We start from the raw sequence: 13,675 nt of genomic DNA, 5'->3' as shown, positions 1-13,675 counted from the left end.
TGACGTATTACATGGCATGTCCGAGTGTCATGTCTTATCGCCTAATACTGGAACCTATATGTAACGTGTTACGTGTCCATGTGATGTTTTTTTTAAGGCAAGCAGGGGTTAGACCCTACCAGTTATACAACTATACCATTGGGTTTTGAACTTGTAACGTCCCAACACAAGGTGACAAGGTGACGTGCACTAGCTGCTCCTACTAAACAAGCGGTTGCACTAAGTCCCACGGAGGCTGGATCAAGTGCAATCACATTGCACATTTTTTATGTGCCATTGCACTTGAGCACCCTCCATGTTTCTCATACTTGTGATCACACTGATCTTTTTCCTTTTATCAAGCAGATAAATGACAATGTGAAGCACTAAATACGAAAATAATTAGAAGGGGCCAAGAGATACAAGTCTGGGTGAAATATGATTATACAAAATTTTGTGCATTAAGCACTCCATCGCCCTCCATCATGTCTTGGGTCTCACACCTGACCCCAAGATGGAGGGTGATCAGGTGCCCACAAATATTTGTTCTGATCTTTTCATCAGAGATACTAAGAACATTGCTTAACGTATCGCATCACATATAATAGTCAAAAGTCTAGGCACTTTCTCTTGAGATGGGATCAGGTCAGTGTGCTCTGAGGGTATTCCCATTGATCTTCAGATGAACGGCATCCAAAAACACTTTTAAACATAAAAAAAATGCTAAAATTAATACATGTTTTTTGATAAATAAAACATAAAGATCACAACTATGAGTTTAAATTAAACAAAAACTACATGCAAATAAATAAATAAATAAATAAATAAATATATATATATATATATATACATGTATTCTAGAGTCTCAATGCGGGGTTGGCTTAGTGGGGTGAGGCCTTGGCTGCTAGACAAGTAGTCAAGGTTAGATTATTATAGGCATCGCCCCTCTGCACAAGCCATCACATAACATAGGCCCCGGGAGCAGGGAACTAACTTCGGAGTTTTAAGCTGCCGCCGTGATGACAGGGGCAGGCTGGCGAGTGCGACCAGGTTTTAGGGTGTGGTTTTTTTAGGTTATAAAATATATATATATATATATATATATATATATATATATATAGAAAAAATCTGAAACTGTACAGAAGATAAATTGTCCGAAAGATACTCATTATTCACTCGTACAAAGGATAAAAGTATAAAAGCATAGAGTTTTGACCAATGTTTTCAATTTGGTTGCAGCCGATTCATAACGTATCCGCAAAAATCAAATACGAAACCAACCGGTTTGGCTTATTTTTAGAATATTTTTTAAATAATTTCAATATCTTGAGACGTGTTATTTGCTGGTTAAAATTAGCAGATACGGCTTGATTCAGTTCAGAATCGGCTGATTCAAAACAATTCAGAATCCGATACGATTCTGACGGTTTTGATTTTTGGACTATTACAATGTGACGTGTCATGTGTAGATAGACACGACTCGAACGTATTTAGTAACTTTATAAAAAAAACAATAATAGTAAAACAAAAGAGTTGCTGCCTAAAATAAAGTAGTACTGCAGTGTGGGAAAATTTGTAATTTATTTACCATCTTTGGCATTGTTTTTCTTCCATCTGCCTGTACCAGAAAGAACATAGACGTTCCTCTCTCTCTCTCTCTTTCACAGAAGTTTCTTCTTCCCTCTAGGACCAAACCTAAAAACTCTACACCCTAACCCTGAAAAAGTTATTTGAACGTGAGTTTCTCTCTCTCTCTCTCTCTCTCTCTCTCTACCTTTAGTCTTTTCTCTTTCTCTTTTCTTCACCACCCAACATCAATTTTTTCCCTTTTTTTTGGTGGGTTCGCTGAGGAGAATGCAAAGGTGTAGTTTTTTACTTCAGATCCCTTCTATTTACTTTTTGAAAAAATGGGTTTTTGTAGATCCTTGAGATCTCCCCCGGGAATATTTTATTTCCTTTTTGCTGTTTGTCTTCCTCTTTCTCTTGCTTGCCTTGATGAGTGAAGAGAGTCCAACTGTGGGTTTTATCCTGCTTCCTTTTGACCTATAATTTTGCTTCTTCTTGGTTCTGTCCACTCCCTGTTTCTTCTTTTTGGTTGTTTGAAGCGTGGTTTTGGCGGGGTTTTAAGGGTTTCTTGTTTCCTTCTTTTCTAGGGTTTCTTTTTGCAGGAAGTCTCACGAGGTGTATATTTCTGTAGAGGGGAGAAGAAGGAGAGTGGGTTGACTCAGAAAGGATGAATGTACGTATGGATACGAGTTGCGGGGTCTTGCTGAGAGAACTTCAGGTTTGCTCTCTGCTTTTTTTTTCTTTCTCTTTTACAGCTTCTGTGTTGTCTGTCGGATTGGGCTCAAAGAAAATTGTGGTGTAGTGTAGTGGAAAAAAGATATACACGATTTGGTTCTTGACTTTACGGTTTGCATGTGGTGGACTGCCATTTTTTTTTTGTTTCTTTCTCCTGTTTTTTGAACAAGAAGAAATGGGTTTCATCCGAATGAGAAATTTGGGTGTCTTTTTTCATTCATGGAAGTTTGATAGACTGCCAATCTTTTGCTTGTTTTTTCCTCAGTGCCATTTTTTTTTGTTTTCTTCTCCTTTTTTTGGCAAGAAGAAATGGGTTTTCCGTGTAAGATTTTGGGCGTCTTTTCTCATGAATGGGAGTTTTATTTTTTCTTGAATAGAACATGTTGGTTTTTTATTTAAGGATTTAGTTTATGAAATATCATGCAAAGAAAAGGAAGGTGGGTTTTGTGTTTAGAGCTGTCTAGACTTGTACCCTTCTCGTTTTTGTTGTTATGATTTTTGGACAAAAACGCAAATGAAAGTGTCTTACTATAGAATAGTTCCATTTGGTGAAATGGGTGGACTCCCACCATCTGATGCTTCTTTTTCAAGCAAGTTTAAGTGGATTTTTGTAAGCGTTATGGTGAAACTTTTCACTCATAGAATAGGTTCGTTTGGTGAAATGTGTGGCTTCTCTTCTTATGTTGTTTTATGCTAGTTCTAGGTGGCTTTGTGTCTTTGGTTGTGGAAGAACCGGACTCGTTTGGTATGGTCATTGTTGAGCAAATTATTGTCAGCCATTTGACTTAATTGTTGTTGCAAGAGGAATTTGTCTTTGCTCATTCGAATGCGCTGGTGTTGCATTGAGCAGCATATATGGGATGAGATGGGCGAAAGCGAAGCAGAGAAGGACCAAATGTTGTTGGATCTGGAGAGGGAATGTTTAGAAGTGTACCGAAGGAAGGTCGCTGAGGCAAGCAATGCTAAGGCACGACTGCATCAGTCCCTGGCGGCCAAAGAAGCTGAGCTTGCAGCTCTTGTGTCAGCAATTGGAGATCTAAACCTTCATTCACTGGTGAGGGATCAATTTCCCATAAATCACTTTTTGCGTCATTTATATTTTCATCCTATGGTTTCAGCTGTTGAAACATCACACTGGATCACTCTGTGGTCTTATGTGGTTACTTTTGCTTAATTCATGAGTCATGGCCAAGCTCCTAATTTTCACTCTTCTAATTTAGGAAGCTGATCAAGTTTTTTAGTTTTCTGTAACATTAATCCTGGAATGTCTCGAGAATATATATATATATATATATATATATATATATATATATATATATATATATATATATATATATATATATATGAGAACTGAACATATTAGGCCCTCTTTTCTCGATCTGCCCCCTTGGGCCCCATAGTTTGAAGTGTTTTATGATAGATCTGAACCGTTAGATGTGTTTAGCATGCTCTATTTAGTGGGAATCGACTCTTGGATCATGTTTTTTGACGAACAAATGTATTTTTATGAGCCGGGAAAATTTGATGACTTCATAGCCATTGATTTTGCATCACCCGAAAAACCTGTATACAGGTTAGATTCCGGTGATCTAAAAGCCGTTTTCCACTAAACAAAACCTATAGATCACATCTATGGTGTTAGATGTGAGAAAAAAAATACCAAAAACTATGCTTTTTGAAGGGGCCTATGGGGGCAGAACCAGCCGATTATTCTCTCTCTCTCTCTCTCTATATATATATATATATGTTGGTCCATCATAAAGCATGTCATTGAATGTGGATAGTTGGTTTTAATGTGTCAGAAATCTGTGTTAGGTTTACTCGAGACTTGACTTTTGTCTATGAAGCCTATTCCATTTTAGTAAAATTTGAAAAATTCATGCAACAGTTCAGAGGAGGTGGGGCATATGGAATTTTTTTTGGAAAGTTAATAAAAAGTATAGTAACAATTACAGTCAAACTATGAAAAGATCACCAGGAATGGGGTTGTCCCTTGTTTTTTCTAATGTAAAAGAATAGGTCGTTTGATATAGATCTTTTATTGGTCTTAAGTTGTTATCCCTGGCACTTTTTTCCCTGTGTGGGTTAGCAGTCAAGTGAGGCTAAAACCAGATGCTGACCACACTACGTTGATTCAGTTTGACTTGGTCAGTTGGTCGAGCCCGTTCCATTCAATTTGTAGCTTATCTCCTCAACTAGCTTTACCCATTGTCATATTGGACATGTATATCTCTTTTTCTCCTGCTGGAGCTTATTTCAGTGTAAACTTGAACTTTGTTTCTTATATTGGTCATCCCCACAATTTAGAGATATGGGCTTAAAACTTTAAACATTAAATATTAAATATTAAGTTAATAAAGGATTTAACTGTTACCATGAGGCATAGTTAGCAAACTCGTGACTCGGGCTCGGATCGGGCCCTTACTGGGTCACCGAGTCAGCGGGTTGACTCGGTGACTAGGATGAGTGAGGACTCTATATTTTATAGTGTAAGCACATGAATAAGACATGGAAATAACTAAACTTCAAGCTAATATGTCAATAGCTAAGTTACAAAAACATATAATTATACATGATTATTAACTTTTTTCATTGAACAATATTAGATTCTTCATAACAAGTGACTTTATATAAGAATTATGCATTAAAATAATAAAATACATGATACAAAAATTTATTTAATAGGTTGGATCGGCAGTCCTAAATCGTGACCCAGTTGGGGCCTGATCCGGGTCGACTCATTTATAGCTTATAGGGTAGTTTCATTGCCTGGTCATTTCTTATGTAACTGATCTTTTTTCTCTAGTTTCCTTCAAGTTTATACAGGAAAATGATTGTAGAAGATAATTGATCTACTTATATAGATAGCTTTTCTTTTTACTTCAATCTGAACTAGGGGTCTGAACCCCATTAAAGAGCTCTCAATGTTGTTTGACAATGATTTCCATTTGTAGGGGTTGAGACTGTGAAGATCACAATAGCCCAACATGTTTAAAATCATTGTCATGGTAGTGCATTGAGCAATTCATACAATTGGTGGATGCTTGAGATTAGAAAGTAGTGAGGGTTGAAATCAGTGGCACGCCAACTTCAAAAGTAAGGCATGGATTGTGTCCATTGCTGGTATATACCTCCAAACTATAGTCAGTGTTATTCTTTGGGGTTGCGTGGATTCTGAGTTTGGGCATAATCTAAATTTGTCCTGGAAAATTCAATAGTTACTATAGTTTTAAGTGTCTTGCACCGACAATGCCTGAGGTTTAGCATAAGTCCATAACAGTTTAAGCACTTCTTTTTTGTTTTTTAATGCACAAGCCATTGATCTGGGCCTCTAAGTGATTTCTTAGTAAAAGCTGAACCCAGTTCTTATGGTTTTTATCATTGAAAAAGCAGTAATTTGATCTGTCATATCATTGGGCATGTCAATGAGCTGACTTTTGTGGGTGCGGCACCGGGTGTGGTCAACCTGACCCTGGGTGCGGTCAATGCACACAGGGTCATTTTGGTCCAATTTTTCAGACTTAAAAAAAAATTTGTCAAGAATTTTTTTTTTAATATATGTCACAGAGATTCTCCAACTAGGTGCCGCTCCCGCACCCGATGCGGTCAACCTGACCCTGGGTGCAGTCAACGCACCCAGGGTCATTTATGTTCAACTTTTGGACTATATATACAACAACAACAACAACTACGCCTTCATCCCAAAACAATTGGGGTCAGCGATATGAACCAAAAAAGAAATTCATTTTGGGTCTTCCACATGAATCCTTTTCCTCCAATCATTTCTATCCAATGCCATGTCCTCGGTGAGGTTCAAAGCATTCATATCCTTTCCTATCATCTCCATCCAAGTCTTCCTAGGCCTACCCTGACCTCTTTTAACTAATATATTTTCCCATTTCTCCAACCTTCTAACTGGAGCATCATTAGGCCTTCGTCGAATATGTCCAAACCACCGTAAACGATTCTCTCGCACCTTCTTACGTATCTCCTCGTTCCGAATCTTATCTTTTATTGTATTTCCACACATCCATCTAAGCATCCGCATCTCAGCTACACTCATTTTTTGAATATGATGTCTCTTGGCAGCCCAACATTCCGTACCATATAGTAAAGCGAGTCTAATAGTCGTCCTATAAAACTTTCCCTTCAACCGCAATGGCATTCTACGATCGCACAACACTCCAGTTGCACTTTTCCATTTCATCCACCCAACCTTTATACTATGATTTACATCTCCATCAATTTCTCCATACTTTTGAATGATGGATCCCAAATATTTGAAATAATCATTCACCAGTATTTCTTGCTCACCAAGCTTCACTACACTCCCATCACTACTTCGTTGCTTACTAAACTGACATTCCATATATTCAGTCTTACTCTTACTCAACTTAAAACATCTAGCTTCCAATGTCTGTCTCCATAATTCTAACTTAGCATTAACCCCAGCTCTAGACTCATCAATCAAAACAATATCATCAGCAAACAACATACACCACGGTACATTTTCTTGAATTGATCTCGTAAGCTCATCCATCACTATCGCAAATAGGAAAGGGCTTAAAGCAGATCCTTGATGTAACCCAACCGTTATCGGAAAATTGGTTGTCACCCCTCCACAAGTGCGGACATTGGTTACTACTCCTTCATACATATCTTTAATTATACTAATGTACTTGAGAGAAACACCTTTCTTCATCATTGTCCACCAGAGAACGTCCCTAGGTACTCTATCGTATGCCTTCTCTAAATCAATAAAAACCATATGCAAATCTTTGTTCCTCTCTCTATATCTTTCAATAAGTTGTCTAAGAAGATGTATAGCTTCCATAGTTTATCTACCAGGCATAAAACCAAATTGATTCTCCGATATCATGACAACCTTCCTCAACCTAGACTCAATCACCCTCTCCCACAGTTTCATAGTATGACTCATGAGTTTTATACCACGATAGTTTGTGCAATCTTGTATATCACCCTTATTCTTATATAAAGGCACCAAAGTACTCTTCCTCTACTCATTAGGCATCTTATTTGTTCGCCAAATCAAGTTAAAAAGATTTGTCAACCATTCTAAACCTTTCTCTCCCAAGCATTTCCAAGCCTCGATAGATATACCATCTGGGCCAACTGCCCTTCTTGATTTCATTTTCTTCAAAGCCTTTGCAATTTCTTTCTTTTGAATCTTGCGCATGAAGTCACGATTAATCTCATGAAAAGGAATGGAGAAGTCTCCAAGATCTTGAGCATGACTATCATTAAATAGCTTATAATAATAATAATCTTTCCATCTCTCCTTAATCTCCTTATCTTTGACTAAAACCCTTTGCGTTTCATCTTTGATACATCTAACCATACCCAAATCCTTCGATTTCCTATCTCTCATCTTTGCAAGCCTATAAATATCCTTCTCGCCTTCTTTGGTATCCAACTTGTTATAAACCTCCTTATATACCTTAGCCCTCGCGTTACGAACAACTTTTTTAGCTTCCTTCTTTGCTATCATATACTTCTCCAAATTCTCATTATCACGACTCTTACTTAGATTTCTATAACACTCTCTTTTAACCTTAATAGCTAATTTGACATCCTCGTTCCACCATGATGTATCCTTACCTAGTGGTGCACCGCCTTTAGACTCACCCAATACCTCCTTAGCCACTTTTCTCATGCCACCCGCTATCTTATTCCACATTGATTCTGAATCCTCCTCGAGACACCAATTAGCTTCCTTAACTAACTGCTCTACAAACATTCCTTGTTTAGCTCCTTTCAGTGTCCACCACTTAATTCTAGGATCTATCCTATGTCTATCCCTTTTGCGGCATTGTCTAATTCTAAGATCTAAAATTAAGACTCTATGTTGTGTAGCTACACTTTCTCCCGGTATAACCTTACAATCGATGCAACAACCCCTATCTCTCTTTCTAAGTAGGAAAAAATCTATCTGACTCGTATTAACCCCACTTTTAAATGTTACTAGGTGAGACTCCCTCTTCCTAAACCAAGTGTTTGCTAAGATCATATCATAGGACAAACAAAAATCTAAAATCCTTTCTCCACTATCATTTCTTTCTCCTATACCATAGCCTCCATGGATACTCTCAAATCCATCTCTACTAATGCCTACATGTCCATTAAGGTCACCGCCGATGAAAAGCTTTTCTCCATAAGATATCCCTTGTACTACTCCATCTAAATCTTCCCAAAATTGCTGCTTAATGGAATCATCTAAACCTACTTGAGGTGCATAAACACTAATAATATTAATAATATCCGTACCTAATACTAATTTAATAAGTAAATTCTATCACCCTTCCTACGGACCTCAACTACATTATCTATAAATTGACGACTCATAACAATCCCTACTCCATTCCTATTCATATTTATTCCTGTATACCAAATCTTATATTCCCAAGGTTCTACCACTTTAGCTTTCTCACCTACCCATTTGGTCTCTTGAAGACATAAAATATCAATCTTTCTCCTACACATAACATCTACTAACTCTACCAACTTACCAGTTAAAGACCCTATGTTCCAAGTGACTAACCTAATTTTATGGTCTTGGACTAACTTCTTTACCCCCACCCGTTCAACAAAGTGAGGGAACCCTTGCCTATTTGACACCACACCCGGGCGCCGGTGTGACGCGTCGCTTCTGGGCGACGACCTAGCAACCCTTGCCCATTTATCACTGCCTCCGGGCCTAGAGAGTACAACGCGTCGCTCAGTAGAGAACGCCCCAACGAAATTCTCATATTGGTTCATTTTCATAGGATATGACAAAGTTTTTATGCTGGCTGTCACAGGCCTACCGCAACCCTCCTCCTTTATCCGGGCTTGGGACCGGCAGTGTATAACTAAACAGTTATACACAGGCGGAGTTATATTTTGCCACACCCCTGCACCCGGATTTTTTGAAGTGCCGCATCCCCGCACCCGGATTTTTTGGAAGTGCCGCATCCCCGCACCCGCACCCATGTGACATAGATTTTATGTTGTTCAGGCTTGTTTTGTTAAGAAATACTGAGCTCAAGCTTTCTCAAATCCGAACAGCTGTATTTGAACTTGGTTTGATTTTATTCATGGCCTCATATCGACTTTTGAGCTCTGTTTCTAGCTCAGACAAGAGAAAATCTTGCATGACTTTTTTAGCATTTATTCTAACTTCTAAGATATACCGTTATAAAGATATAGATGAAAGAATTAAGGCTTCACAAGTACAATAGCATTAACCAAAACAAACCACGGAGGCTCTAACGTAAATAGAGGTTTTGGATTTTAGAAAATATAATCCAAGCATTGGTGTTGCTTGAGCTTAGCTTTGATTACTTACTAAACTTACAATAAAATCTTAAGCTTGCTTACTAAACTTATAATGACACCTTGAGCTTGGATTGTTAGGTTAAAAAGCCCAAGTTAAAATGATCACTTAGCCAGCTGAGTTCAGGTTGAGCTCAAGTAACTTGACTTGATAATTACCCCTACTTATCATGGGAAGAGACAAACAACAAAATAGTACGTATATTAATTTCTTTTCCTGTCCATATATCGCAGCCAGAGAGAAGGCCGTCCTCATTGAAGGAGCAACTTGAGTTGGTTACACCCTTACTAGAAGATTTGCGTGTGAAAAAAGACGAGCGTGTCAGACAATTTGCAGATATAAAGGCACAGATTGAAAAAATTAGTGGAGAGTTATCTGGTTATACAGAGCCAAATGACAACAATCCAGTTAATGTGGAGGAACATGACGTATCACTAAGAAAGCTGAATGAGTATCAAACACATCTTCAATCTTTGCAGAAGGAGAAGGTAAGACAACTTCTATAGGCTTTGCGTATACCTTTTTTACCTGCATATTTTGTTCTTGTCTGTTAAATACCTGTATTCAGCTTTCTCAGAATTTGTTTGAAATATTTAAAAAGAGCATTTTGATGCTTCTGAAACCAGCTATTGCTAATTTTTAAAAAATCAGAAAAAGTTCCTACATGTCGATTGTCTATCAGTTCTAAAACCCTAAATTAATTAGACGCTGGTACACATCTGAAGTTGTTCTTCCTGTGCTTTGTGCTCTTTTCAGTCAGATCGTCTTCATAAAGTTCTCGAATATGTGAATGAGGTACATGGCCTCTGTGCTTTGCTTGGGTTGGACTTTGGAGATACTGTCAGTGAGGTGCACCCAAGCCTGCATGAGACAGGTAATGTGCAATGCAAGAACATCAGCAATGACACGTTGGTGGGTCTTTCTCTATCAAGTGAGAAGCTGAAAACAGAAAAGAAAGCACGTATTGAGAAGGTAATCACAACTCCATCAGTCTGCATGTGTTTTTACAGAAGCAAAAGTAGTGATTACGGGTTTGGGGCTATTTAGTTGAAAGACATTGTGTCATCTCTATTTGAACTGTGGAACTTGATGGACACACCCGAGGAGGAAAGGAAGCCTTTTGGTAGGATCATCGGCATCCTTGGATCATCACAAGGCGATTTCACAGATCCTGGTGTTCTTTCAGTTGAGATAATTAAACAGGTTAGTTTAGCTCCTGTTTTTCACATATCTGGGTTTTTATCAAATGCCTCACACTTTTACTCATTAATTCATTTCCATCATTCAAATAGGCGACAGAAGAAGTCGAAAGATTAAGTGAACTGAAAGCAGGTAGAATGAAAGAACTGGTTCTCAAGAGGAGGTTAGAGCTGGAGGAAATATGCAGAAAAGCACATCTTGAACCAGATATGAGCACAGCTCCTGAGAAATCCATTGCCTTGATAGATTCAGGTCTCGATCTATTCTCCCTTCTTATAAAGGTGATCTGTTAAAACATTCTAACATCAAGATAACTGTATTGACATTCTCCTTCAGCCATCATTGACCCTTCGGAATTACTTGAAAATATTGAGGCTCAAATCGCAAGAGCAAAAGAAGATGCTTTCAGCAGGAAGGAAATAATGGACAGGATAGACAAATGGATTGCTTCCTGTGAAGAAGAAAAATGGCTTGAAGACTATGACCAAGTGAGTCCTTGGGCTTATCTTAATCATATAATGGATGCTAGATTTAGTAAAATGAAGTTTGTTTAGTGCCCTTTAACTCGTGCAATTTATCATTTGATTGTTGTTTGGAACCATCCTTTTGGTTGACAAACTATGAATTTCAGGATGAGAACAGGTACAATGCAGGAAGAGGTGCCCATATAAATCTTAAACGTGCTGAAAAAGCTAGAATAACTGTCACCAAGATTCCTGGTATATCTCTTTCTTATTCTTTGTTTTTATCTTTTATTGAACATACTGAACACCCATTTCATGAGTTCTTACAGAGATATCCTTTGCAAAGAAAAGAAAAAAAATCTTATGGAGATATCTTTGGGTTGTTTACAGCTATGGTGGATAATCTAAGGAATCGTACACGTACATGGGAAGAAGAAAGGAATGCACATTTTCTGTATGATGGGGTGAGCTATCCAGTCATTAGGTATATCATGAAAGTTTCTAATTTATTTCTAATTGCTTTATTCCATGTTTACAGGTTCGTTTGGTATCAATCTTAGAGGATTACATCATCACCAGGCAACAGAAAGAAGAGGAAAGGAAGCGATATCGGGTTTGTTTATGTTCAAAGCAAATTCAAGTGTCCCGTGTCATTCAATAGTAGTTTCAATTAACTTATGTAGATTTTTGTCGCTTGCAGGATCAGAAGAAAATACAGGACCTTCTTCTTGCAGAGAAGGAAGCCATATACGGGTCCAAACCTAGCCCAAAAAGAACTAATAGCTACCAGAAGCCAAATGGGATCCGTTCAAATGGGTCCTCAACCCCGGCCCCTCGCCGCCTCTCTGTTGGCAGTGCCACCCCAGATCTCCTGACCCCACGTTCTCATTCTGGGCGCCATAATGGGTTCTTCAGAGAAACACGAAGAATGACAGCCACACCATTGAATTTTGTAGCACTAATGAAAGAAGATACAATGTCAGTGGTGTCCATGTGTGCTTCTGAATCAGTATCACCTCCTTCCAGTTGTAGTTGAGTTTTTCCGCAGATAAGGTATGACATGCCAGATTTCCCTTTTTTGTTGGTTACAATGTGTCATCATGAATCAATCTTTATAATAATTATCTACTAAATACAACTTTACGACTTAAGGCACAAAATTTGGTTAAAATATATGCTTTCCTTTGAACTGGCTCCAGGACCGAGGGATGCTGCTTCAGACAGTTGGAATTCATAATGGGTTGAATGATCAAACTTTGTGCTGGAGAATGTAAACTAGATTCAGAGGGAGTGTCTTCTAGAAGGCTCGTAATTAACATGCTATGATTGTGAGAAGCAATTGGAAGCTGAAAGTGGACAAACAGTGTCTTGTATTAGATACACCAACGTTTAGAACTAAGTAGAATGTGTAGGAGCTGCTGACATGGAGGACCAAAATTCTAATCCCATTAGCCTGACTTGGTCTAACTATATGATTTGGTGTAGCTTTGTGAAGTCAAAGGGAGCTAACTATACCGCTTATTGTTTTGTACGCCAGACGTGTAAATATCATTTGAATTGGAGTATGCTAGCGCATGTAGGCTGACTGTTATTGCTGTTGGATTTAACCTCCTTGATCATTGTAGTTTTTCTTGGTATTGCTCCATTTTGTCTTCCTAATTTCTCCTTGTATTTTGAGGCTTTTTCAGTCAATTTTGTATGGCTCTTTGTTACATTGCTTTGTATGTTCCCCCCCCATTGTAATCAAAGCTCTCCTTGTCTGGTAGGAGCAGCTAGTGCACGTCACCTTGTGTTGGGACGTTGGACGTTCAAAACCCAACGGTATAGTTGTATAACTGGTAGGGGTCTGCGTAATCCCAGCTTGCCTTTCAAAAAAAATGTTCCCCCATTGTTGTTGTATATCTAGTAAGCCTCTTTATGATCACAATTTGCTACACGCATTTACTCATGCAGGGATTGCAGCTAAGCATTTCTATTGTTCTCATAGGCTCTAATATGTAGGATGCGACGGCATTTTTTTTTTATCGTATAGTTTGGATCTTACTATATCATGGTCCAACCTGTATATGATCCATTTGCACCACTACCTAGTTCAGTTCTTGCTCTTTCTTGGGGCAGCTGAAAACTGGGTGTGATTCTTTCAATTGTATATTGCCATATAGTTCGGATCTGACTATATCATGGTTCAACCTGTATCTGATCCATTTGCACCACTACCTAGTTTAGTTCTTGCTCTTTCTTGGGGAAGCTGAAAATCAGTCAAATTTTTGCTCATTTGTGATCAGTGCTGACACTCGAAGTCTTCCAATTTTTGCTGATACTTGGTAAAGTTTATTTACATAACGATCAAATTCATGGTATAATATGTCCAGAGTATGCAGTCTCTATATGTATGATA

At 38.2% G+C, this 13,675-nt stretch overlaps 1 protein-coding gene across 4 annotated transcripts; it reads left to right on the top strand.

Annotated features, from left to right (window-relative positions):
• Positions 1 to 1,704: 1,704 nt before the first annotated feature.
• On the top strand, positions 1,705 to 12,936 carry LOC149841361 (65-kDa microtubule-associated protein 6-like). 4 transcript variants are annotated; one of them, XM_090003783.1, is made up of 13 exons: positions 1,705 to 1,841; positions 2,133 to 2,263; positions 3,131 to 3,334; positions 9,847 to 10,101; positions 10,370 to 10,585; positions 10,661 to 10,816; positions 10,906 to 11,065; positions 11,150 to 11,301; positions 11,445 to 11,532; positions 11,668 to 11,741; positions 11,816 to 11,890; positions 11,978 to 12,330; positions 12,477 to 12,936. In XM_090003783.1, exons 2-12 carry the CDS (start codon positions 2,213 to 2,215, stop codon positions 12,311 to 12,313), a joined length of 1,767 nt encoding a protein of 588 aa, XP_089859909.1. In that variant the 5' UTR covers positions 1,705 to 1,841; positions 2,133 to 2,212; the 3' UTR covers positions 12,314 to 12,330; positions 12,477 to 12,936. The 4 variants fall into 4 exon arrangements, with proteins under 4 accessions (XP_089859909.1, XP_089859908.1, XP_089859910.1 ...); XM_090003782.1 differs by having other exon boundaries at positions 1,762 to 1,841; positions 2,177 to 2,263; XM_090003785.1 differs by lacking the exon at positions 1,705 to 1,841 and adding an exon at positions 2,978 to 3,025 and having other exon boundaries at positions 2,205 to 2,263.
• Positions 12,937 to 13,675: the final 739 nt, after the last annotated feature.

This window comes from Nuphar pumila, chromosome 4, assembly GCF_984573655.1.
Source record: "Nuphar pumila chromosome 4, dmNupPumi1.hap1.1, whole genome shotgun sequence".
NCBI lineage: Eukaryota > Viridiplantae > Streptophyta > Magnoliopsida > Nymphaeales > Nymphaeaceae > Nuphar > Nuphar pumila.
The sequence above is the reverse complement of the archived record's forward strand: the minus strand, read 5'-3'. Positions and strand labels throughout refer to the sequence as shown.

Bases quoted from the DNA above. Each gene is read 5' to 3' on its own strand.
- LOC149841361 (XM_090003783.1), top strand. From the start codon at position 2,213: ATGAATGTACGTATGGATACGAGTTGCGGGGTCTTGCTGAGAGAACTT. The intron at 11,742-11,815 runs GTGAGCTATCCA...CCATGTTTACAG, and splicing joins CACATTTTCTGTATGATGGG to GTTCGTTTGGTATCAATCTT. The intron at 11,891-11,977 runs GTTTGTTTATGT...TGTCGCTTGCAG, and splicing joins AGGAAAGGAAGCGATATCGG to GATCAGAAGAAAATACAGGA.